The sequence below is a fragment of the Pleurodeles waltl genome, chromosome 3_2 (assembly GCF_031143425.1).
Source record: "Pleurodeles waltl isolate 20211129_DDA chromosome 3_2, aPleWal1.hap1.20221129, whole genome shotgun sequence".
In the NCBI taxonomy this organism is placed as follows: Eukaryota; Metazoa; Chordata; class Amphibia; order Caudata; family Salamandridae; genus Pleurodeles; species Pleurodeles waltl.
In genome coordinates this window covers 112,008,506-112,034,599 of record NC_090441.1, presented here as the reverse complement: position 1 = coordinate 112,034,599, position 26,094 = coordinate 112,008,506, and the positions used below count along the sequence as shown (strand labels likewise).

At 43.8% G+C, this 26,094-nt stretch overlaps 1 protein-coding gene across 1 annotated transcript in view; it reads right to left on the bottom strand.

The window, feature by feature from the left end:
- GALNT17 (polypeptide N-acetylgalactosaminyltransferase 17) overlaps positions 1–26,094 on the bottom strand; it is a 1,750,844-nt gene that overhangs the window by 1,311,574 nt on the left and 413,176 nt on the right. The window contains exon 2 of the mRNA XM_069226928.1: positions 19,311–19,494. Within this exon, the coding sequence (XP_069083029.1) occupies positions 19,311–19,494 (184 nt within the window). The remainder of the gene's footprint in view (positions 1–19,310; positions 19,495–26,094) is intronic.

The window sequence follows — 26,094 nt, the reverse complement described above, 5'->3', positions numbered from 1 at the left end:
TGAAGAACTAAAAATGAACTCCCAAAAAAAACTTGAAACTAAATCTAGTACTTATTAATAAAGCAATGAAGGGACACAATTTATCTCAATTAGAAACACTGACTTCATTCATCTGCATCACAAGAAGAGTTGATAAAGAAAGTCCTGAAATGAAATAATGAAGAAAAAGATCTTTTGACCCTGACGGATTACATAAATACTCAGATTTAATATATGATTTCTTCTTACCTTCAAATCAGCAATATAGTGATTCATATTGAGTAACCATACAAAAATACAATATCTAAGATTTTAAAATTGTTTATATTCCACTGCATGAATTTATGAAAACATGCAATCCTATAAATAAAGGCGTGACTGGATGTCGATTGTGTGGTTACAAAAGTGAAACCTTGGATCACATTACTTGTCTCTGCCCTAAACTATTACCTAAAGGAAACCTAACTGTAGGCCTCCTTTAGAGAAGCAAATATCAGAACAATTGAGGAGGTGATTAACCATTGTTTTCTGACACAATGGCCTGCTTTTATCAGTAACTTAGTGACATTTCTAGATCTTGTTTACCTCATGTTTCAGAAAATAAGCCAATTGTACTATGAAAAAATGCTAACCATGTTGTAATCAATTTTAGGAAAAGATTCAATGAGCGGTTTTATTTGTTCTATATTTATTTAAATCCATGTGATTAATACAATAAAATGATTACCTACCTTTAAAGAAATTGTTTTGAGACAATCAGTTTCAGCACAATTTTGCTTACACTGGCTAAAGGTCTTCATGATTACAGACCAAATAATCTAGTTACACAATTCTGTGCAACCTTTTTTTAAAAAATGTATATAACATCCCTTAGTTTTTCCTTTTTCCCATTACACATAGATTTGTGTTCATATATTGTGACAGCCTTGGCAAGAAAATCAAATATCATACAAAATTCACACTCAAAGTACACCCACAGCAGAGCCAAACATATCTTCAAAGCTTTGATGGCAATGCTACTGGGCAATTACAGAGTTTATAGGATTAAACATCAGAAAGGTTACAACAATCTTACTTACTCAGCACTCAGGCAACCATAGCGACAATGATATAACAAGTTTTATCAATATACATGACTGAAAGGCTTTGTAACCTGAACAACAAGATCACCAAAATGCATCCTACACTCAGCATGAATTATTACTCAAATATACCAAACAACTACATAACTTTAATTTTCAATAAGTAAGACCAATTCCCAAAAAAACGCTACATTTTTACTGAAAAGTAAAGTGTTTTGTCCTATAAAAGCAGATTTTTATTTTTCGCCCATAAACATCAGCTTGTTATTTTCTTTAAGGGCTCACATGTACTACATTCACAAATACACAGGCTCTGCAGTTCATACCTATTTATCTTCAAATACTAGTGATGGTTATCAAAATGGATAATTGTTCCCCACCATTAGGGAGGGGACAGCTAGAATTATATCATAAACACCTACAGTATGTAAAGGATGGGAAACATTGTGTCAGGGTCATAAATAGGCATTGTATATCCACAACTTTAAAGTGTTCACATTACATCACAGTTGGCTCCCCTTTATGTCATAGAAAGCAAGAATGCTGTCAATAGGCCATCATTTTGGCAGGGATAGCCACAGGTTTGTAAAAAATGCATGTAATAATTGAATGGTATCTCCATTATACAAGACACTAAGGACATGCCAGAAACGCACACACTATTATAAGCATGGACTTATAGTATACAACATCCAGGTGGACATAGGAAGGGGAGCTATGGCAGTTCAAAGTGGACAAGGTACAGTGTGGGACACAAGAGGGACCATCAGGGGAGTCTCATTTCCTGAAGGTGGTCTTGGCAAGTGTCTCTGGCTTCTGTCTGGTTTGCAGGGAACGTTTGCGGGTGGTTCACCTTCTGCAGGGGGAGGGGTGCTGGTGACCTGTTGGTCCTGTGGCGGGGCATCCTGGCCACTAGCGGCAGCAGAAGTGGAGGGCTGTTCATATGACTGGCTAGTGGCAGGGGCCCGATGGTGTGCTATTGCCTCCCTCATGATGTTGGCCATGTCTGCCAGAACCCCTGCAATGGAGATCAGGGTGTTGTTAATGGCCTGCAAGTCCTCCCTGATCCCCTGATACTGCCCCTCCTGTAGCCACCGGTTCTCCTGCACTTTGACTAGGATCTGGCCCATCGTCTCCTGGGAATGTTGGTAGGCTCCCAGGATCTTGGAGAGTGCCTCCTGGAGAGTCGGTTCCCTGCTCTTGTCCTCCCCCTGGTGCACAACAGTACTCCCCGTGTCCCTGTTGGCCTGTGCCTCTGTCCCCTGAATGGTGTGCCCACTGCCACTGACCCCAGGTCCCTGATTGTCTTGTGTGCGAGGTGTGGCCTGGGGTCCCTGTAAAGGTGGGCACACTGCTGATTCACGTGTCCTGGGGACAGAGGTGTGGGTACGCTGGGTGGGTGGGTGCTGTGGTGTTGGTTCCTGATGGGGGAGGTTCTGTGGTACAGCATGCAAGGCAGGCCGTTGGGATTAGTGAGACGTGATGGTGGAATGTGTGGGATGTGGTAGAGTGATGGGAGTGAGAGTGAGGGTGTGTGATGGCATGCAGGTATGGGGGTGATAATTGTTTAAAGTTGACTTACCAGTGCCCAGTCCCCCGCCAACTCCGGCGAGTCCCTCAGGATGCAGTATTGCCAGTACCTGCTCCTCCCATGCTGAGTTTAGGGGGAGTAGGGGGGCGTCCACCTCCAGTCCTCTGGATGGTGAGCTGGTGTCTTGCTGCTATGGAATGTACCTTCCCCCATAGTTCATTCCACTTCTTCCTGTTGTCGTCCCTTGCTCTTGGCCATTGACTCCACGATTCCCTGCCATAGCTCCATCTTCCTTACTATTGATATCTGCTTCACCTGTGCTCCAAAGAGCTGTGGCTCTACCCTGATAATTTCCTCCACCATGACCCTTAACTCCTCCTCAGTGAAACGGTGGTGCCTTCGGGTGCCATGGTTGTTGTGTGATGTGTGTTGGTAAGGGAGTGTTGGACAATGTGGTGGGGTGTGTGATGTGGAATGCGTGAAGGTTGTATGGGTGTCAGTGGTGTGTGTGTGTCTAGTTGTCTCTGTGCTCTTCTTCTCAGTCTTGTGGTCTTGTGGTGGCAATAGTTGTTGTAAAGGGTTGTGGGAAATGTGGGTATGTGTTTTATAGTGGTGTGTGTGTGTGTGGTGTGTGTATGAGTGTTAGGTGTGTGTTTTTCGTATTGGCCAATTTAGTGTTGTTTTGTCTGTGGGTGTCCATTCTGAGCGTGAGGGTATGTACTGCCAATGGTTTACCACCGTTGAGTGTCTGCAGTGGTGATTTGTGGGTCAAAATGTGATGGACGTTGTTCTGTTGGCATAACGGTGTGTGTTTTGGAACCGCCAGTTTATCATTGACCTTTGGTCTGGCGTATTTGTGTATGTGGCTGTATTCTGTTGGACCTGTGTGTGTGTGTCATATTTTAGGGCCAGATGTAGCAACCCGTTTGCGAGTCGCAAACGGCGAAAATCGCCGTTTGCGACTCGCAAACGTGGGTTTGCAATTCAGAAATGCATATTGCGAGTCGTTACCGACTCGCAATATGCATTTCCGACTCGCAAATAGGAAGGGGTGTTCCCTTCTTATTTGCGAGTCGCATTGGGATGCAATACCATTTGCGACCGCATATGCGGTCGCAAATGGCATCGCAGTTACCATCCACTTCAAGTGGATGGTAACCCAATCGCAAATTGGAAGGGGTCCCCATGGGACCCCTTCCAGTTTGTGACTGGACCCAAAATATTTTTTCAGGGCAGGGAGTGGTCCAAGGGACCACTCCCTGCCCTGAAAAAAACCCGAAACTAAAGGTTTCGTTTTTTTTTAAGTGCAGCTCGTTTTCCCTTAAGGAAAACGGGCTACACTTCAAAAAAAAAAAAACTGCTTTATTTAAAAGCAGGTCGCTAACATGGAGGTCTGCTGACGTCAGCAGGCCTCCATGTTAGCGAGTGCCTATACTCGCAATGGGGCCGCAATTTGCGACCCACCTCATGAATATTCATGAGGTGGGTCATTGCGACCCCATTGCGAGTTGCAGTCGGTGTCTGAGACACCGTACTGCATGGCAATTTGCGACTTGCAAATTGCGAGTCGCAGGGACTCGCAATTTGCAAGTCGCAAATTGCTTTTTTGCTACATCTGGCCCATAGTGACCGGATATTCGCCAACACGGCAGTAGGTTGGCGGCCGTCAGCGCAGCGGTAGGTGGCATTTACCGCCAATGTCATAATGAGGGCCTTATTGTTTATTGTATTAGACTGATAGGCAGCTGCAGGTTAATTAGATGTTGGCCTCTGACATGAAGACTGAAATGATAGAATAGATTATTTTTACCAGGCCAACCAGACTGATCTTACATACTAGACCATGCAGCTGTGTAACTAATTGTTAAGAGTTGGAAATCCAAGACGTCTGTCTGCTCCCAGAGAACAATAATATGTGATTGTCCCATTTGGTATACGGGGAGTTTTCTAGAAATTTCTTTCTTGCTTTAATTATGTGTTCCATAGATTAGTTTGAAATTATATTACAACATGGTTTTCCTGTGTTCCTGTGTTCCTCAAAACCTGAAATTACACTCACAAAAATCTAGTATTGTTGACAATTCAACCCTCTAATGTGGTGTGTAGTTTCTATAAAACTTAGAGTTTTTCTGGGGACTGGAATGGAGCAACCTTGGGGTGGAAGAAAGACTAGGCATGTGTCTCCTTGACCCTGAGAAGGAATATTCCACCTTTTTCCAGGGAATAATAATCAAAGCTCGCTTGTTGATACCAGGGAACCCAGTAAGAGTGACCCCTTTCAAATGCACCTGGACAGGAAGCTGCTTATGAGATAGATTACTTATGAGCAGCAACTCACTCAGTAGGCGTACACCAAATTGAATGAAGTTAAACCTGTACCAAATCTCCTGTCTGAGGGCATCTACGAACTGATGAATGTGGCACACTTATATTGACAAGGACTCGCTTGGCCTTTCATGAAACTATTTTGATTTCTTCATCCTCTTATACATACAGTTTATGTCTGTCAATGGTGCATTGCATCACTTTCTGAACTTTGTATAAATGAAGCACTTTGTTTGTTAGAATTGATTATTGTGATTATAATTTCAGGAACTATATGTCATTCGTTAAGCATTTTACACCTATATGTTCCTATCCTTGACTTATTCTTTTGTATGCATTATCAGAGTGATTAAAGATACAACTACAAATATTCTATGAAACAGAACCACTATTGGTCATATGTCATAGAATAATTTGGCAGACTTTGCCTGACATCATGAAGAAAGACTTCTTCTCAACTAAGCTAATTTCCTCTGTCCGAGGGTTGGGCTTCATGCCCAAGTACTCATGCTTTTCCCCGTGAACCTTTAACTTGCTTCATCTGATGCTGACACTTTCCTCATAGAATTTACTCTTTTCACTTTGGACCATTTACTTGGAACAGTGAAGTTTCTTTATGGAACCTACTTGATTGATATTTTGCTTGCTATGTAGTTCTATTTTGCATATTTTTTGTTATTTTATATATATTTAGCACCTCATTACGAGGCTGGTGGTCTTGAGACTACCAGCCTTGCGGTGGTGGTCAGATCGCCACACTTCAGGTGGCCCAACTGCCACATTACGACCCTGGTGTTAAGACTGCCAGGGCACCACCACCACCACCAGTAACAAAGTTCCTGATGGGGTGGCGGTGGTTGAAGTCGTGGTCAGCCACGGTGGTGCTGAGTTCAGAGCTGCTATGCTGATCACAAATCCAGTTTCCACCAGTCCTTTCATAACGGGGACCCCGCCATGAAAAGGATGGTGGAAACCCAGTGCTGGGGCCACAGGTAGGCCCCTGCACTACACATGACCATGTCGTGGGCAGTGCAGGAGCCACCCTGTCCAGTGCACACTGTCTGCTATTGCAGCGATTGTGTATTCTGAGGGTGCTGGCAGCACCCTCTCTGTGATGACATTGCCCTTGGCTCTCATATGTTGCACAATTTCACTGGGCTGACTGGCAGAAACCTCTGATTTAAGCTAGCAGGCCACCTGTCTCATAATGAGGCCCTTGTTCTACAAGAGCATCTAAATGTGTATGCTCTCACAACATATTTTCAGTTTTGCTGATTGATCTACCTTGTAAACTGAACTAACAGGCTAATAAACCCCTATGGTTTGGACACCACCTTCCCTGCCTTTTTTGTGCAACCACATTGGTTTCCTGTACTAGAATTATGTTGCTGATGTTAGCTCCTTTCTTACACTTCAAGTCAACAATCAAAGGTCCACAGGACCAGTGAAGAGTCTTCTTTGATGATTTCACTAAGAGACTGAGATTCAAGGGTCACTATTCCATCAGATATATGTCAATAATGTACCCAAAATCTCGGGGATCTGCCATCATAATATTAGCCATAGCCAGAGTTTGGTTCAGAATGACCACCTTCAGTAAGGACGGTCGCTAGCATTCAAATACCACGCAATTAGTGCAATCAGTATACTACTTTCAATGCGCTCAGTATGCCCCTGCTGTAAGTATGGGCCTATAAGCAGGAAAGGCATGGACAGGTGAAAGCAGCCCGATTGACATCTTCTGCTTCTCCCACTCAAGTCACTACTTCTGGCTGACACTGACAGCAAGTCTTAGGGCCTGATTAAGATGTTGGAGGCTGTGTTACTCCATCACATTGGTGACGAATATCCTGTCCGCCAAAATATAAATCCCATTATATCCAATGAAATTTTTATTTTGGCAGAACGGATAACCGTCACCGTTGTGACAGAGTAAGTCGTCCCGCCAAGATCTCAATCAGACCCCAGGGGGCATGGCCTGGCCATGCTGCAAGATGGGGCTCTGCAGGCCTGGAGCATTAATCTGTCATTAATCCGAGCAAATAGGATTCCCGAGGTGCTTAACCTGCTGATGATTGTGCACTGGACTCCTGTGGGGGTTGTGGGCTGGCGCAGCGGGGCCGGCTCGGTGACAGGGGCCAAGCGTGGGTCCGATCGCACTGCTGTTGGTGGGGCCTCGTGGAGGCAGAACTAGGCCAGGTGCATGCCGGTGGTGGCAGAGAGCGGTTCTGGGGCTTTCGCCTGCCCCCACCGGACATCGGCAGGGGTTGGCGAGCTGGGGGAGGCGATGCCCCAGGACCTCCTGGAGCAGCTGGGCAGCGAGCGCCTGAAGATCTGCGCTGAAAATGAGGGTCGGTTTCAAGGTCCTGGCAGGTTGGTGTGAGGCAGCTGGAGGCATCGGGAACGTGCCGGAGAGAGGAGGGGCCCGGCGGGTGTCGGGCTGTCGGGTCCCTGCAGCTCCTGGTGTTTGATCTTGCTGTCGGACGGCTGGGGCGACCTCGGCCTGCGGGGCTTACCTGACCAGCACCAACCACTTATTGCTCTGTCCGGGGTGGCTGTGGAGGGGTGCCTAGGCAGAGAGAGGATGCTGTTCCCTACTGAGGACTGCGTATGCAAGCAGGTGAGGAGTTGGGGCCCCCGCGCCTCGGCGAGTGCTCGTGTGGCCATGACTACAGGATTGGATGGTGTGCAGGCTGCGGAGCCAGCGGCCCACCTTGCATGCTGTTTGTCAGCTTCCGGGTGGGCGGAGTCTGGCCTGGCGGTGCAGTGCCAACTGAGGGTGCCTGTGGCCAGACTGGGTGCCGGTGTTCTAAATCTGTACCAAGTGGCACCCCCACTGGGGGTTGCACCCGGTCACAATGGGGAAGATGGACCAAAAACAATCAAAGCTGACTTGTGAGGGCATAAAAAAGTGCAGCCAAGTGGGCAGATCGACAGACGAGCTACCTCAAAATGAGGACTCTCAGTTGCCCTCAGTCAAGGCCATGTTTCTGGATCTTAAGCACAGTCTGGCGACCATAGATACTTAGCTGGACCATTTAACTGATCGCATGGATCGTCTGAAAGATTGGGTGGATGATCACAACACCCGCCTAGTGCAGGCAGAATCTAGAGTTTCGGACTTGGAGGATGGTCTGAGCCAGGAGAGCGAACGACTTCTTCAAATGGAACGGGTGCTGGAGGTCATCTGGAATAAAAACAAGGACCGCAAAGCTCGATCGAGGTGCAACAACATCCGCATCTTAGGCCTTTCGGAATCGACAGACATGGGGCGTATGGAGGACTATGTAGAGGCTATGCTCCCTGCGCTCTTCTCTGGGGAGCTCTCTCCAGTGATGATGGTGGAGCGGGCGCACAGGTTGCTGGGTCTGCGGCTGCCGCCTGGGGCACCAGCGCGGCCTGTTATTGCGTGCTTGCTCAACTATAGAGATAGAGACACGGAGGCTAAATACTCCCTCACCATCCCGGCTAAGCTGCGTGTACAACATAAAGGTAAATAAAAAAAAAATTCGGATCTCAAACTGGCTGCAAAATTTACCAAAAGCGTTCCCAAAAAAATGACCCTGCTTGTTTGCCGGCAAATGAAGAGGCAGGGACTCACTTGAGTGACGATGACTGAGATTAGTTCCGCATGTGGGGATTCTGAGTTTGGACGGAGCCCATGGCCTTTTTGGGCCCATAAGTGAACTGCACCTCAGTGGTGACTGACCCGTTGAGTTTCGGACTACTTGGCAGATCCTGATAGCGATCTGACCCGAATTAGCCGACTTAGAGGCCCAGCTTGCTATTCTGGAGAAACAAAGGTCCAGCAGCCTTCTGGCTGAACTAAGAGAGAAGCTGTCACAATATGAGGAAGTGGCACTCCGTGAGGTTTGTTTCGTGGGAAGAGAAGCCAAGGCAAGGAGATATGGAGAGGGCGAGAGGGCAGGCAAAACGCTGTCTGCAATGCTTCAAAGGCCATGGGCGGGGAACTATGTTGAGTTGCTTGACTCGGCTACAGTACGCCATACTGGCACTGAGGGGGTCAGGCGGGTCTTGACTGATTTCTACTCTGCCTTATATGCTGAAACGCCAGGGCCGCACCCTGCGGCGTATACAGAATACTTTGAGGACATTAGCCTGCTCTGGCTCGAGAACTCGCACAGGCAGTACTTGGACATTCCGTTTTTGGTGGACAATGTCATTCAGGCTATACACAGTCTGCCGGGAGACAACGCCCCGGGGCTAGATGGACTGCCGTCAGCCTTATATAAGGAGTACGCAGATCTATTAGTGGCACATGTACTAGAGGTCTATGCAGAGGCGCTTGAGGGCAGGACTCTCCTGTCCTTGCTGCTTGAGGCCCTCATCGTCACAATTATGAAACCACGCAAGGATCCGTGCAGTTGCGATTCATATAGGTTATTATTGTTAATTAATATAGACAATAAGATACTAGAAAAACTGATTGCGACTAGGCTGCAGCCCCTACTCCCGTCTTTGGCGCTTCCGGATCAATCTTGGTTTGTGCCTGGTCGCTCAACCTTGTACAACCTCTGTACGTTTTTTGCAGTGTCCCAAATGATCGAGCCTGAAGAACGTGTGGGGGTGGTGTTCCTGGATGCCACCAAGTCATTTGACTCCCTCGTATGGCCGTATATGTTCGGTCTGTTAGCTGGGGTGGGGTTGAGTCCTAGGTTCATCCAATTAATCCACTTGTTGAATTAGGCTCCAACTGCTAGATTGAGAACTCACGGGATGGTTTAGGATCCCTTCCTGATAGCTAGAGGCACTCATCAAGGATGCCCCCTCTCGTCGCTGCTATTTGCAGTGGTGATGGAACCACTGGCAGCACGCTTGAGGTAACACCATAACCATAGAGGATTGGCATTGAAACAACAGCCAGTCCTGGTCTCTGTGTATGCGTATGATGTCGCGCTATGTGTTCATGACCCACAGCTACATCTTGATACACTGATAGATGAGATAGTACGGTTTGGCCAGATGTCTGGGTTTACGATTAACTGGTCTAAGTAAGTCGTTTTCCCCCTGTCGGCTGCAACAGTACAGTGCCGCTCCAAATACCCCCTTAGTTGGGCTGATGGACCGGTGCGATATCTGGGCATATGGCTTAGCAGTGAGGTGGACGAGTTGTGGTCAGCCAATTATGGCAAGGCCAATATGTGGCTGGTAGACAAAGTGGCAATATGGCGCTCCCTTCCGCTTTCGCTGACGGGCCTCATAGCCATAGCTAAGATGGCAGTTTTGCCCAAATTCCTTTATCTATTCGTTAACATACCTCTTGTCCTCAAGTCCAGCTTCTTGAAAAGGCTTAGATCTTTACTCATAGCTCTGCCCGGGGCCGGTGGACAGCCCAGAATCTCATGGGAAATGCTGACGCTACCGTTAGAGCTGGGCGGCTTAGCGGCCCCGGATCAGGAACTTCACTATAACTGTGCACAGGCCCACTTCCCGCAGTTTTGGTTGCACCCCATAAAATATTTACCACACCTGGCTCCGGAACACGATTCAGTCTGGCCTAATAGGCTGTCTGGGGTGATTTGTGGACCACCCAGACCTAGGTCGGGAGAGGCCGGTGCAGTGGCATGTACGGCGCGGGCTTGGAGGGTGCTCCTGAAGCATGCGGAGACTGGGTAGCTCTTTGTGTCCTCGATGCCGGTACAGGACATCGTAAAACCGCAGATATCGGAGGAAGGCCAGTTTTGTGAATGCTTGCGCAATCTGAATATGACTACCTTGGGGTCATTCATCTCCTCGGAAGCCGGACTTGGCGACTTGCACGATACTTTGCTATATCGTTTACTCTTCCTCAGACTCAAGGCTCTTTTGCGGGCAAGATGCCCCTGCTTCCCTGAGATGCCCCCAGTGGGCCACAGGTTGGATCTTATCTACAGATCGCCGCCCCTGCGCAGACTCATCACCTATATGTTTCCATGCAGACAACTGCACCCTCTGTCACGTCCAAGGCCAGAACTCATTGGGAAGCGGACGTGGGTGAGACTCTTCTGGATGATGTGTGGCAATATTGCTGTGCGCAAATGCATGAACTCTCCCCCAGTTACAGATTGCACCTAATACATTTTAAATTCCTGCACCACTTGTACTATACGCTGAGTCGACTAAGGAGAATGGGCGTCAGGTCAGATACTAGATGTGAAAGATGCTTAGCTCCGGAGGCGGACTTTCTGCACCTGGCATGAAACTGCGGGGCGCTGCAGGACTACTGGAGAAAGGCGCTGGGGGCAATTGGGGAGATGATCAGACTCAAAGTGTCCCGTTCCCCAAAGATTGCCCTCATAGGATATGTCAAGGAGGTACCCCCTGATCAAAGGAAACTGGTGGGGTTGCTATTGGTGCTGCCAAAGCGCAGGGTGGTGATGTGCTGGGGGAAGAAACAGATACGATGATGCAGGGAGTGGCTGAGTGACGCTGCGCACTGCCAGGAACAATTAATGGTCTACTGGGAATTGATGCTGGTAAACTCCTGGCCACGAGCATATGGACCACCCTACGATCTTTCCTTATGACCAGGCCATAATGAGTTCCACGCCTACTAACGCATAGTACCTGGTATGAGGTAGATGACGCCACCTTCTGGGGCGACGAGATGCCGCTAAGCTTCTTCGAATGAGATTTTATTGCTGTGCAGATCCCACCCCTCCCCCTCTTTTTCCCTCTCTGTTTACTGTCACTGATGCTATCTCATAAGACTGAGCTATTTAACCCCATTGTTTGATGTGTTGACCAAAGGTCCCCACCTTGTGGGGGTAGATAGCTTCAAAAAGAAAAGGGGGGGGGGGGGATTTTGGCTAAAAGCTGTTTGTACTGCATTGGCACAAGGCTTGCCGATTATATTTTTGACTGTTATGACGGTGAATATTCTGATTTGTTGTACTTTCTAGTAAATGCAATAAAAAAATAAAATAGAATAAAAATATCTCAATCAGGCCCTTTGTCTATAAAGCAATTTGCCTCTGCAAGGGTTCTGCAGCCCTGTTATTTCCATGCGCACTGTATGTGGAAGAAAGGGCTCAGTACCCCTCCAGTCCCTTGTAATGTGCACGTCAGAGACAAACATTAATTCAGATTCCTAATTTAACTGGTGCCTGTATGAGTGGTAACTGGAAAGTTGTAGGGCAGTTATGGGCCAATTGCCACTATGAAACTCGTCATTTTACACCTCTATGGTAATTGGCTAAATCTCACAGTACAACATGTTGTTTGTTATTTAATGTATATCAGCCATGCAGAAACAATCATAAAAATGATAATCTCACATGTACATAATGCTGAACACTCCAACTTTATCTTGCAGTGGTCTCACATAACTGAAGCAGACACTGCCCTCTACTAAACTCAATCACAAAAGTTAAAAGGTACACAGATAACTTCTTTCTACAAGAGTGAGAAAGTGGGCCTTAATGAATAGACATATGATGTTTAATGCTATTAAATACAAATTCTTTAGCCATCACTGCTTTAATCATAGCAGAAGCTGAGCTTGACTCATCACCATTGAAACACTAGCCTGGGTGCCATTGAGCCCACGCAAAACCGGTCAGACATTTAGGAATTACTTTTGATTTTATACTCAACATCACATCTCAAATTGGTGCAGTTGATAAGGGAGTGAACTTTTAATGCAGTTGATAAGAGAGTGATCTTTTAAGTGCATCTAATATGCAAAATCCTTCTACTGCAGTCAACCCCAGACTCAAGCTAACATGAGCTGTGGTCATGGTTTAACAAATCTATTGCATAGTTAATATTAGTCCACCAGGAAAATATCACCAAACCTCCAAGACAGCCAACTAGGAAGCCATGAAGAGCTACATCCAAGGACACATGGCCATGTCGAGATAGTCTTCAAAGCACTTCATTGGATCTTAGGGCCTGATTTAGAGTTTGGCAGATTGTGTTACTCTGTTACAAATGTGATTGATATTCCATCCGCCAAATTACGATTCCATTATATGCTATGGAAATTGTAATACGGCAGACGGAATATCTGTCATGTTTTTGATGGAGTAACCTGTCTGCTAAACTCTAGATCAGGCCCTTAGTCTTTTCATCAGCATGCTAAAGTGAGAAAGGTAACATATTTTTGCCCCAAAACAACGACATAAATTAATGAATAAATATGAAAAATAGTAAATGTTCACCAAGAACATGCTGCCCTGCTTGGGAATATGATTCTTTTCTGAAATACAATCAGGCTACTATTGTCCTAGAGGTCAGGCATTCTTCATAATACAAATAAATATACTGCATTCTGGAAATATATCTCCCAAAAGGCTTGCCTACCACTGACTCAAACCCCTTATTTTTACACTAAAGAAGAAGTTACATTTTATGACGGAAGCTCATCAGATGTTTTTTGTTAATTAACCCAAAGGATACTCAAGAGCTGATAAACTCATTAGGGGAGCGGATACAGGTTAGTGTAGAGTTACCAGTGGTTCTGGATCCCGACATGCCATTAACACGGGGTAGAGACAGCTGGATGAATCCAGGAGGTGGATGGAACAGACCGAAGAAGCCACCGGGGTAACCACTAATATAGGCACACAACCACAAGCAGATATCCGTGATGAAGGCACACACAACAAATGTGGCATGGTTGACGAACCCCTGAAACCCTATGACAAGAAAACTCACATCAGAAACAGCAAGGAGCTAAGTCTGGAAAATGGCCAGGCCACAGACGGCCAGGGAGGCGAGACGAGAAAGACGGAATGGGGTGGGGCGAGTATGGATTGGTCTAAAGATGGTGCTGAAAAGTTTTAATCATTAGCTGAAGACTCAGAGGCCACCAGTAGTGGCTGTAATCCAGGCAATGACGAAGGAAGCATTTCAACTGGCTCTGAGAGTCTATCATCAGATACAGGCCCAACTCCAACACCATTCCTGCCCCCACCCCCTCCATCAATGGAGCAATCAGATCACCAATGGTCTGAGTGAAGATTCACTGAGTGCCACCCGCAGATACATAAAGTGAGAACTCTATCTATGGTTTTTAGAGGTTTCCCTTCCAAGCATTGGGATGATGTTGCCATTGACATAATTGGACCATTACACTCTAAAGGTGGAACTAATTTTCTTCTGACATTGGTTGACCAATTTTTTAGATGGGCTGAGATTGGAGTTGTCAGTAGCATTGAATCGGGAAGAATCAAGAGTTTTTGAGTGAAGTATTTAAACGATAGGGATTACCCACAAGTATTTTAACGTACAGTGGTCCCCAGTTTGTGTCTTATATGATGCAGAATTATTTCAGAATGCATGGTATTGTTCACAGACGATGTTCTCTGTATCATCCCAAGGGGAATGGTACTATTGAAAGATTCAACAAAAGTGTTAAAGAATGCATACATTTGGAATTGAGTGCGGGAAGATGTTGGAAAGGAGATTTAAAAACGTTTCTAAAAGCATACAGATTTTCTAGGCATGTATCTACAGGGGAAGTTCCATTTGAGGTATTCAGAGGGAGGAAACCAAACACACTTTTGTCTTTTGGTTGGTTGCACTGGGGTAAAGAAGGAGTGTCGTGGAAGTTGAGGAGTGGGGGAAATGAGAGAGAGAAAAAAATTGTTGAGAAAAGGAAGGAATATTATGATTCTTGGAAAAGTACGAAAAGTATGCACTTTAATGTTGGAGACATGGTTTTGATAAAGAAACCAACAAGATGCAAGAGTGGTTCTAAGTTCATGGGTCCATTTAAAGTTGTTAAACTTTTCCACAGTGCTGTTAAAGTAGATGATGGAAGAGTTTGGAATCTCAACAGAGTTGTTGGTGTCACTAGGTAATTTACCATGTTTATTTTATCTGTTCCTATTGTATTATTACTATGTTTTGTTGTTTGTAGAAATAGGGAGATGTGTGGTATCCCTCGATTTATACAATGTATGGTACCTGGGATGGTTAGGTCACTGAGGGAAGGCAAGAGAACACTGAATAATGAAGAATGTAGAATGTTATGGAGGTGTATGGCAGTTGAGGGATTACAAGGAAGCTGTGATGGTGGATGGGCTGCTTTTGCATTAAAGAACCCACAAAGACTGTATTCAGAGCTTCTCTTCAGTACAATCCCAGGTCATATAGGCCTATCACATTAATAAATAGTGACACTAAGATATACTCTAAAAAATGTTTATCACATTTATCTCCTATTACTAGGAAACTAGAACCAACAAATAAACACAGTTTTGTTCCCAGGAGGGACACCTCTGATCACATTAGATGTGCTGTTTGATGCAACAAGCGTGGCAGAAAAACCTATGGCAGTGGTACTATTAGACGCTTAAAAGGCCTTTGATAGGGTTAATTGGGAGTATTTGTGAAAAGTTTTAGAGATGTGCGGACTCAGAGACAAGTTTGTGAAGGCAATTAGGGCTATTTATGGGCAACCCAATGCTCGTGTACAATTGATTGGAGGGCAATCTGACATCTCTTAAATTGGGTGGGGTACCAAACAAGGGTGTCCATGCTCCCCGCTGTTGTTTGCACTGTACATCAATCTTTACCAGTTAATATGTATGGATGGGACACCAAGATACTTGCACACGCAGATGATATTGCGGTTATAACAGCAAACCCGGACGAAGCTTTAAGGTAAACAGAGAAGGTGACAAGCAATTTCAGTTACATTTCTGGGTATTTATTTATTGAATAAAGAGAAGACCCAACTGTTGGCTAACAAGTACACAACTACCATTGACACCCGTAGAGTGGACCATTCAGTATATCTAGGCATAGACATTAGCCCCAATGTGGGATAAATAGTCAATCTAAACTTAACGCCAATTTTAGGGAAAGCTAAACAAGACTTCAGTAGATGGACTAACTTGCATTTGTCTATAATGGGGCGATGTAATATGATTAAAATGATTTTTCTCCCCACGGTGCTGTGCCTGTTTCAGACAACCCCATTGGACTTTGAAAAGTACTGGTTTGTAGTAATGGATCAGCTAATAACAAGATTTATTTGGGCATATGGTAAGAGCAGAAGAGCTAGCAGATTTATGTCCCTACCTAGAGAGAAGGGGAATGGGCCTTGCCAAATCTTAAATTATATCAATTGGCAGCCGCCTTCCAATATATGTGCCCGCTTATGGCAAGCAAAGAAGATGTGGCAGTGGAGGGACATCGGCCAAATATTTACAAATTAATAATTGGGCCGATAGCTAATGGGGGATTGTTGACCTTGGTAGAACCCAGTTACTATAAGAAAGTATGGTTTAAGGTGCTAGAAGCCACTTTTAAATGCTGGAACCCCTGGCGGAAGAAAGCTGGACTCTGTAGATTTAATCAGTATACGCCAACCCATAATAATCGATTCCTACCAGAGATTTTTAAGGATCACTGCTTTGCAAAATGGAGCTCGCGGGGTGCAGTGGTTAGGAGATTTTTATGAGGGAACTTTGATAAGATCATTCAAGGACCTCCAGGAAAGATATGGGACGGAGCAGCTGGAATTCTCATGTACCTGCAAATAAGAGATTGTTAAAAAACTGTAAACTTCGCACTTGTATAGCCCACTACTCACCCGTGAGGGTCTCAAGGAACTGTATGCATACTGCTGTGGAACCCCTCCTGGCTTTTCCCTGTGAGGCATCCACTCCTGGACAGCCCCAGGGTGAAGCCAGGCATCCAAGTGCTGGGAGGGCCATTGTGGAGATTAAGCAAGCTATTACCCAGAGTTACAGAGTGGGACCCATTAATTAGATTAGGCACCCAGGCGAGAATTATCTGGTACAAGGGAATTGAGCCCTGGTCAGATCTATGCATCAGGGTCTGCCACTCTAACCATTGTGCTACACTTCTCCACCCTGGCAGGCTGGTTGGGTTTACTAAAAACCCACTCATGGAGATGGTACTAGGTGAGGCCCATCCCTCAATAAGCTCCCTGTATTTGGTACTCATATCAGAGCAACTTGATGACCTCGAGAAATATAATGGGAAGGCAGGCTAAATAGTGGGGGAACAAAATTTTACACATTCCTTGAATTGGATCTTCATTCTCATCAGCATTACAGGCACAGCATTATAAGATAATATATGACATATTTTACCCCAGCTAAAATAGTTAAATGGGGAGGACGGTGGGGATATGTTGTCCAAGGTATTCAGCATTCGAGGCAGATCTCATAAAAATGTTTGCTACCTGTAAAAAATTGGAACCTTTAAAAGGGAAGGTCAAAAGGTTTTTAAAGAGGTGATAAAATATGAGTTGGACATCATGCCGGATATGCTGTTTTTTTGAGTACTAGAAAAGGGAGGAGTGCCAGGACCTAAATATTTCATCTTTATGGTCATGGCTGTCTATTGAATCTGTGTCGCATCTGCATGGCTAGACCCACAACCTCCATCATTTCAGCAATTGCTGGGGTGACTCCTATCCGTATCTCACCTGGAGATAGCACTTTTCTAACGTAAGGAGAAGAAGACAAGACTTAAAGGGCAGGTTACCTGGAGGTGCTTCAGAGAGTGGGTTAGGTCTAGGTAATGGACTTGTGATTGTCACTTGTAAAATTGTACATATTTGATCTTTCTCTTTTTTGTTTTTTTCTCTTTATGTGTTATGCCATGAACCACTTTATTCTGAATTTATTGTATAGGTGCTGTACCAGATGAGAGCTTATCTCCTTTCCCGTGTTGGTAATGAATTATTCTCATTCATACATTTAATTAAAAAATAAAATTACAAAAAAAATGATAAGAGAAGACAATGAATTATAAACTACCTTGTGAAAGGCAACCAAATTTCATGTCAGTGCAGTGCCCAGGGAATACCTTCAAAAGAGCATGCAAGCTTACACAATGTTGCATAGGCATTTATGCTAGGAAAACTCATATTTGTTCTACAACCATGCCTCCCTTTGAAATGAAACCTTGTGGCCTGCTGAACTCGGACCCACTCATACACCAAAAGACCACACCTGCAACCTCAGCATCATCCTCGACGGCAGACTAACCATGAAACAACAGATGCACTCAGTGTCCTCTCCCTGCTTCCATACTCTCTGCATGCTCTGAAGAATCTTCAAATGGCTTCCCACAATCACAAGAAAAATGGTCACAAAAGCCCTAATCACCAGCTGCCTGGACTATGGACTATGGAATGCACTGTATGTATAGAATGCACTATATGTAGGAGCTACCACCGAACTCATGAGAACGCTCCAGAGGATTCAGAACTCAGCAGTCAGACTGATCTTCATTCTGGCCAAATGGACCCACATGACCCAACACCTGAGAAACATCCACTGGATGAAAAGATGTCAATTCAAACTACTCACACACGTTTACAAAGGCCTACATGACCAAAGACTAGCATACATGAACCACTTTCTGAACTTTCACCAACCATCCAGAAACCTTCGCTCCACCACCCTGGCACACACCTCTTGCATCTGCCGAAGCCTCTGTGGAGGCTGCTCCTTCTACCACTTTGCCTCCAAGTTATGAAGCGCCCTCCCTCTCCACCTCCGAACATCACTCTCACCAACAAACTTCAGGAAGAAACTCAAGTGCTGGCTGTTCAACTATGCCCACCAATCACAGTCCCTGGAGATCCTCAGAGGTGATAAGCTTTGCTTTACAAGTACTGGCTGATTGATTGATATTTGTAATAGCTTGAAAACAGCCAAAAAACATGAAACTCAACTCTGAGTCAATCTCAGTTCTCAAATTTCTGATTCTTGAAATGGGTCCACATGATTTGTCCTTATGCACATCAAGTTCGCTGGTCTCGCTGTATTCAGAAAACTCACTAATAGGTTGTGTACACAAGTTTGTCTTCAAACATTTGTACCATTAAGGTAAAACCAGAACAAATAGATTCTTCTTACCTACTGCCAGTGGCTAATTTATAAGCTAAACCACTCCAGTTTTCATAAGTAGCGAAGCAAATCTGCTTCTATGTTGAAATTGTGGTAGTTTTCTATGTTAAAAGTATTGCTGTTTTCAGGCGACGTAAAGCAACAGACAAATTAGCCTTCAATCCTTTTTAGTAAATCATATTGCATATTGATCTGTTTAATTGTTTTGAGTCAGTATACATTTTATAAAAGAGGATCCAAACAGATTCTTTTTGAAGGCAAGAAGTTTAATGGTACACTCGCTGATTCCTATTGAGAAAATCATGCAGGCCGAAAAGACGAAAGTGACAAATATTCACCTATATGTGAACATAAACTTTTGATACATGGTATGTCCATTTGTTTGAAATATTTAGTATTATAGCTTTTCAAACTTTGCTTTTTTCTGTGTTTTTCAAAAAGACTAACAATTACGTACACTCAATAGGATCAACTTCTGCCAGAGATGATGGAGTTATTTCCTTGACTTTGGTTACAGACAGCCAGCCTATTCATTTTAATTAAAGTACTTACTTGGTTGGTCGATAATCTGGGATCGATCTGTCCAATGAAATCTTCTCACTGAGGTAGGTGTTGTAGCCATATTTCTCATGTGGCCCTTTTGCTTTCTCTGCCTCGTCAGGGGAAAGTGTGGCTGGAAGTCCCCCTTTACCCCGACCACCGTATCCTTCAATGAGTCCCAAAGACTTTGATAGACCTTAGGGGAAAGGAAAATGCATTTATAAATTTGTAACCCAAACAAAAACCGATAAAAATAGTTAGTCTGAATTTATTTATAAAACGTACAGTTTTGAATCTGTACTGAAGCAAGTACATAGGCATTACATAAGAAGGTCATACATGTTTAGCATAGCAACATCCCATCAACCTGGTACATTTTCTTTTATAAAGCTTTTCATAGGATGCTTACTTCATTCTAAATTCGTTTCGTTAAATGTTAAGTACTAGAACACATTTCAAACTCCCATGGGACGTGTTCAGTAATCTCCCCAACATTGTGTCCAATAGCTATAGAAAGAATAATGTTCGAATTTGAATAGTGAAGTGATTTAAAGACTATCAATCTCTAGAGACAAAGAAATAAACTCTACTATATCAACATGTCGACTTCATATTCCAGCAGTAATAGGAAAATATATCTAGCAAAGTTCACAATAACAAAGCTTTTTGCATCTTCCTCTTTTTAACATGCACCATGATGAAATGCTCACTCTATCTGTGCAGTTGTTCGTGTATTACTCTTGAAACATCATCACATTGAAAAATATACATTTAGCCTTGGCAAATCATATCTGCTATACTACAACACGTATATCAACAGAGCATAGTATATGACATACTTGTATAATCATACCAAATAAATGGTTGATATGTTTATTGGACTTTACTTTCACGGAATCACACTACAAAACTGAAATACTTAATATTTCTACACATAAGCTGACATTTTATTTCACAGGACATGGTCCCGGAGGGTGAAAATTAAAGTTGAAAGTGGCATAAGGGGTCAGGGTGAAGGTACCCCGACCACAGGAGTGTGATATAGGTGTGTTTTAGGGCTAAATTATAGGTTTAATATATTTTGTGTCACAGCGTGTGATATTTGCAAAAATTCACACATTTTTGTGATTATGGAAACATTTGAAAGAAAAAACACACATTCATACACTAATTCATTCACTCATACATGCACTCAGAGGCTCAGGCACCCACTCAAACACTCATGCACCCACTCAATGGCTCACACACTCACTTTCAGACCCACTCAGACACTCACGCACCCACTCACACATCCACTGACAGAAACAGGCCCTGTGGCCAACCTGCCATGCGTGGCGCAGGGTTGAGTTGCTATAAGGCCTTGCAACCAACTCCCAGCTGTGCGTGGCAGGGGTTTGAATAACGTATCAAAATTACTTTACGCTAAAAAAAACATAGAAATTCACTGAATTTAACAAGGTTACAGGGACGTTATAGTTAGGTTCTGAATTTACTCCTACAAAACCATAGAAATTCAGGAGTTAAAGTTAGAGTTCTTTCAAATAACTATAACTCATGACCTAAGGTAACTATAACTTGCGCCTTCGCCAAGGTCAACCCCTATTCTAGGATGCCGATTAGCTTCTCGAGTACCAAGCAAACTGATTCTGCACAAAATGCAACTTTTAAAAGTTGCCTTTTCAATGTGCTCATCAAATTTACTCTTGCATGATTGAATTAGCTTTTAGCAAGTAAAAAGTTACTTTGAATTGTTTATGTACAATTGTCTAGGTAAGTTATGAAAATTGATTATATTCCTATGAGGCCTGTTGATGACAAACATTATTTAGCCTGCAAAGAGAGAATCAGCGTTTAGATAAAATTTCATTTGTGAACTGTGGGGGTATGCTTTTCCTTAATATTTACTATGTCCCACCTTTCTACATAAGGCACCCAGCCCCATGGGCTCACAAGGCACACTTTAGGAGGAACTTAGCTAATGTTTAATGTAAGGATTCTTATATAGAAAAAAAACACTTTTCCTGAACACTTCCATATTGTGGTTTTACAATGCAGCTAGCCAGAGCATAATAGTGTTATTTAAGGCCATACATTTCAGACTTTGGTTTGTGTAAATTCACACTGTGACATTTAGCTTCAATGCCACTTGTGCACTTCCTGTTCTAATTTACCAGGGCCTCACTGAAAAGTTAAATAAGGCAATGGAGTGTAACATATTTACATTTACATATTTACAGGGACACAGATTTTCAGTGTTGTTGTGTCCAGAGTGAGTCCTAATGTCATCTAAACCAAACAAGAAAAAGAAGGGGGCACTACAAAATAATTACCATGACAGATTGAAGAATGTGGATAATGGCTTTGAAAACTGCACAATGACAGAACAAAAAGCAATAGATGTGTTTAGAAAGTTGTTTAATTGTCAATCGCTTTGTAGTAGCACTCCTGTCTTTCACACTGTTCTTAAAAACAAGATGTGCTGGAATGAGATACAATTATGAATTGTGAGGAGGCCAAGATCTGAACATGCATTGTCAAGATTGCACTGCCAAAATTATAAAATAATTATGCAAATTATCTTTGTAGAAAATAAGCGGGATTGGCGTCACACTGCTATTTCTATAAATCAGCTGAATCAACACATTTTTTGTGGAACAGGCAAGTCTTAGTTTTAGCAGCTGTGATAAGGTAATATTTCAGGCATGGGGGTTACTTCAACAGGGTTATGACACGATGGAAGAGGAATTTCTGGCTTCTCAGTTTTAAACCAACCCATTTGTGCATATGGGGCTATTCATAAAGGAACATTTTCACATAAATAAATCTAATGTGTAAATTTACTATTACCCTTTGTAGTAAGTTGACTACTTTATTCATCATTTACAAACATGAATTTACAACACAATATAGACTCTGAAACCAGGGGATAGAGCAAAATGTATGAGTGTAAAGCAGTCACGACTCGCAGGTGCTAAAAGGGGAGGGGCAGCACGTGGCGGGGGATATATAAAAAAAAAAAACAACTGACGTGCTGCTGCCGCGCAGCCGCGCCACAGCTTCTTCTTCCTGGTCACAGGAGGCACAGGCTCCCAGACTGCCCTGCGGCCAATCCTAATGCTGCATGAAAGCAGCACAATGATTGGCCGGAGTGCCCAGCCAGGGCACTCCCAGGCAGACTGGGAGCCTGTGCCTGCCCTCTCCAGCACAGCAACACAGTGCTGGGCTAGAGAGAGCACAGTGTGCATGTGTGTTTGGCTGGCTCGAGTTGGCCAGCCAAAGACACTTGCACACTGAGGGAGTGCACGGTGCATTCCCCTCATGCCCATCATCCTCCGTAGCCCTGCCTCTTTAACAACAAAACGATAATAAACGTAGTTTGCATAATAAACAAAGGTTTGCAGCGGCTAATGCTGGCGGTGGTGCAACACTCCTCCGTCATAGCGGAGGAGCTGCCGCTGGTGTAAAGGTACTACTTGTAAGTTTTCACATGTCCACGAAGATCTCCGCCACTGCATAAAGAATAGGGAAAATAATTTATGCAGTAACAAAATAGTAATACAGTATAAATGTAACACAAAAAAATACCAAACATATTTAGAAACATACAGAAAATTGTAATAAATAAAATGACATAAAAACTACAAAAATCAAATAAGGGAGACCAGAGTTAGGAAATTCTAAAATCGAAAAATAAAAATAGTGCCAAACAACTATAAATATGAATGAACTTCAGTTATCTAATGCACTCAACTGGTGCTTTCATGCAAGGTACGGCCATCACAATAAAGCGTGGGTCAGACATGGAACCAGGTTTGACCCAATCAGAACTTTTACCTTTGCACTTTGTGTCTGAAATGGAAGTTTAGAATCCTCAGCTTGTCAAGGCAGCAGGCTGTGGCTAAAGAGGGCTCCATGACATCAGATAGCTGCTCGACAAGGTCCATAGGAACCCGTTGACTTTTGGTGGTAAAGTGCAGAGCAGGAGAAATTTGAATTTCGTACCCCAGGAAGGTCTCTCGCTGGCTGGATACTTTTGAAACCTTTGCTCAGTCAAGATATCTACCTTTAAACGTAGACTTTTTTTTTAAACTCGTATTTCTCCAGTGGGGCAAGTCTGCATAATGTAGCCGAAGAGGTCTCCATGATGCCAAATGCCTTCTTCGTTATGTTCAGCTGAATCAGATTTGCTGCTGGAGAAAATCTCTGGGCAGGAGCAACCTGAATGTTTGGTCCAGCGGCAACGCACCTTTGTTGGTTCACCTTGGCATATTGATCCTGGTCCTCTTGAGCATCTTGAAGCCAAACTGTTTCTCAGTCCCAACTTTCAAAAGAGGATAGGAGGAGTACACTTAAACACTAAAGTGTCCACAATGTTGTAGACAGCACTTAGGGGGTCAATACTCACTTCAGCAGAGGCTAGTAGTAGGGTCCAGGGCAGATCCAGTTGGAACCGGTTAGCTGGACAGTAGCTTGTTGTGTCCCTGTAGCTTGAACAAGAGGTTAGCCACCTCTTTGTCCTTGGTATAAGAGGAAGACCATGTTGGATCTCCTAGGCTCTTAGGTCAAAGGCAGCAGGTCCATTTCTCTTTTGTTCTTCCAGAAAGTTTTCTGAAGAGGCTACTGTTGTTGCCACATTTATGTCTGACACCAGGCTCTGGGTAGAAAACCTAGTTTTCTACCCAGAAAACTAGGGGAAATACCTAGTTTCTCCCTTTACAATAGGATAAAAGTTCCCAGGGGCAACCCTACCTAGGTTTGCAGTATGTCCTGGGTGCCCCACTGCAAACAATTCTGCAGTTCCCCTTCCTACCTAAAATTAAAATAGCAGAACCTTTCTTCCCTGTGCAGAGCTCCTTCACCCACTCGAGAGGTATGGCCATAAAAATGAGCTGCCCCTCCTCTGTGGTCAATCTAAGCCTGTTTTGGGGGAAGCTCCACTTCTGATGGGATTGTTACCTGCCTGACAGGGGAGAAAAAGGGAAGAGGGGGATAAAAACGGAAGAGGCAGGCCTAGGAGTTAACTACATCCAACTGTGACAGGGTCGGTCTCTTTGAAGATAATTATGTTACTCAGCTCAGCCCACAGACTATTCTGTCAAGTAAACAACAACACCACCTCACACTCAAGGCCTTTTGTTTCTGTTTTGGGAGCAAACTCACTATTTTGATGCCTGGGGACAGTTGGTGCTCATGTTAATGGACTACCAGAGGCTTTAGGTAGGGAAAAAGTAACTTTCTAAAAGTGTTTTTTCCTTGATAGTTATTATACAATTTATATTACCATTAGATTAGATTTGAAATAACTATTAAAAAGAGTCTTTCATTTATATTTTAGCTGCTTTCTGAGCAAAATTAGCATTATTAAATGTACTATTGTAATCCAGTTGTTTCCTATACAACAGCTATTAGAGTGAAAGTCAGTTTTGGGGCTTTTTCACTGCAAGGACATGTAACTTTTAAATGTCCTACTTTTAAGTACCATGCACCCTGCCTTACAATCAATATGGCCTACTTAAGGGTGGGATTTGGTACAGCATTTAATTATTGTTTGTCAGAATAAAGAAGTACAAAACAAAAGGGCAGTGTGGTTATATATATCTCAAAAGAAAAATAACCAAGTGCCATCCATTTCCTCACAGTGTCTAGAATAATGGTAATTACATAGGTCAGAGTAGCAAGCATATGCTCATTCTAAGAGATACACTATGTTCATTGAGAATACATGCATAGTAATAAAAGGGAATGGAACCATGGGAAAGCAGAACGTAGGAGGAAAAATTAGGGGTAAGGAAACACAGAAGATGGTCAGTGCCAGGGCTTGTAAGCGGGGCTGAAAGAAAGGAGTTCAGAACTTTAAAGGGGTAATCAGAAAAATCCATGATACAGACAGTGTAACTGGCAAAATGACTATGGGACACGTTGGTGTTCCTAAGGCATAAAAGGGTTGGGCAGGGGATGTCATGAAGAGGTGGTATTGACGCTTGCAAGGAAGAGCCCCATACCACCATGAATATGTGTAGTTTATCATTCATTTTATAGATATTTTGTTAATGTCTGACTACTCTGTGTCACTCATTTATTGCACATCTGCATAGTGGTCTGGCACCAATGGTAAAGTATGTACAGTTTTGGCGAGTGAGTTTGCCAGCCAATCGTGCTCATGCATCATCGCCTCAGAAAGGTCTGATACACCATGGAGAGTGGAGTGTCAGTGGGAAGGGGGAATTGGGAGGGAACCGTATTGGCAAAGGTGCCTCCACACATTCTCCCAGTATTTGACCAGGGATAGACAGGCCCAAAGAATATGATAGAGATCACAACAATCAGTACCACAATTCCAGCAACTGTCATGAGGCAAGAGTTTGCCTCTTTTGAGTTTCCAGGAGACCAGTAACAGGATTTTAAAGTATAGGAATTTCAGCCTGGCCTCCTTGAGAACTCTGTTCCATGATTGCCCAGTTTTCTGGTGAGTATGTCTTGCTTAAGAGGGCCTATCAGATGCATATGGTTGGGTCCAAGCTGGGATGGCACGGTGAGCAAATGAACGATAGATTAAACCCAGATCTGTGACTGGGGGGAGTGGTTGAAAAGTTTCAGCACTCTGTCCATCATCTTTTTGTGTTGCTAAAGAAAGCAGGTTTAGCCAGTAGTGATTGCGGAACCAGTCATATATCTGGAGGGAAAATATTCCAGACACATTTGTAGCTTGGACCTTCGCATACCAAAGTATTTTTCAATAACATTTCATTTTGAAAAATCAATTATTATTGTCTTTTTTATAACACTATTACTACAC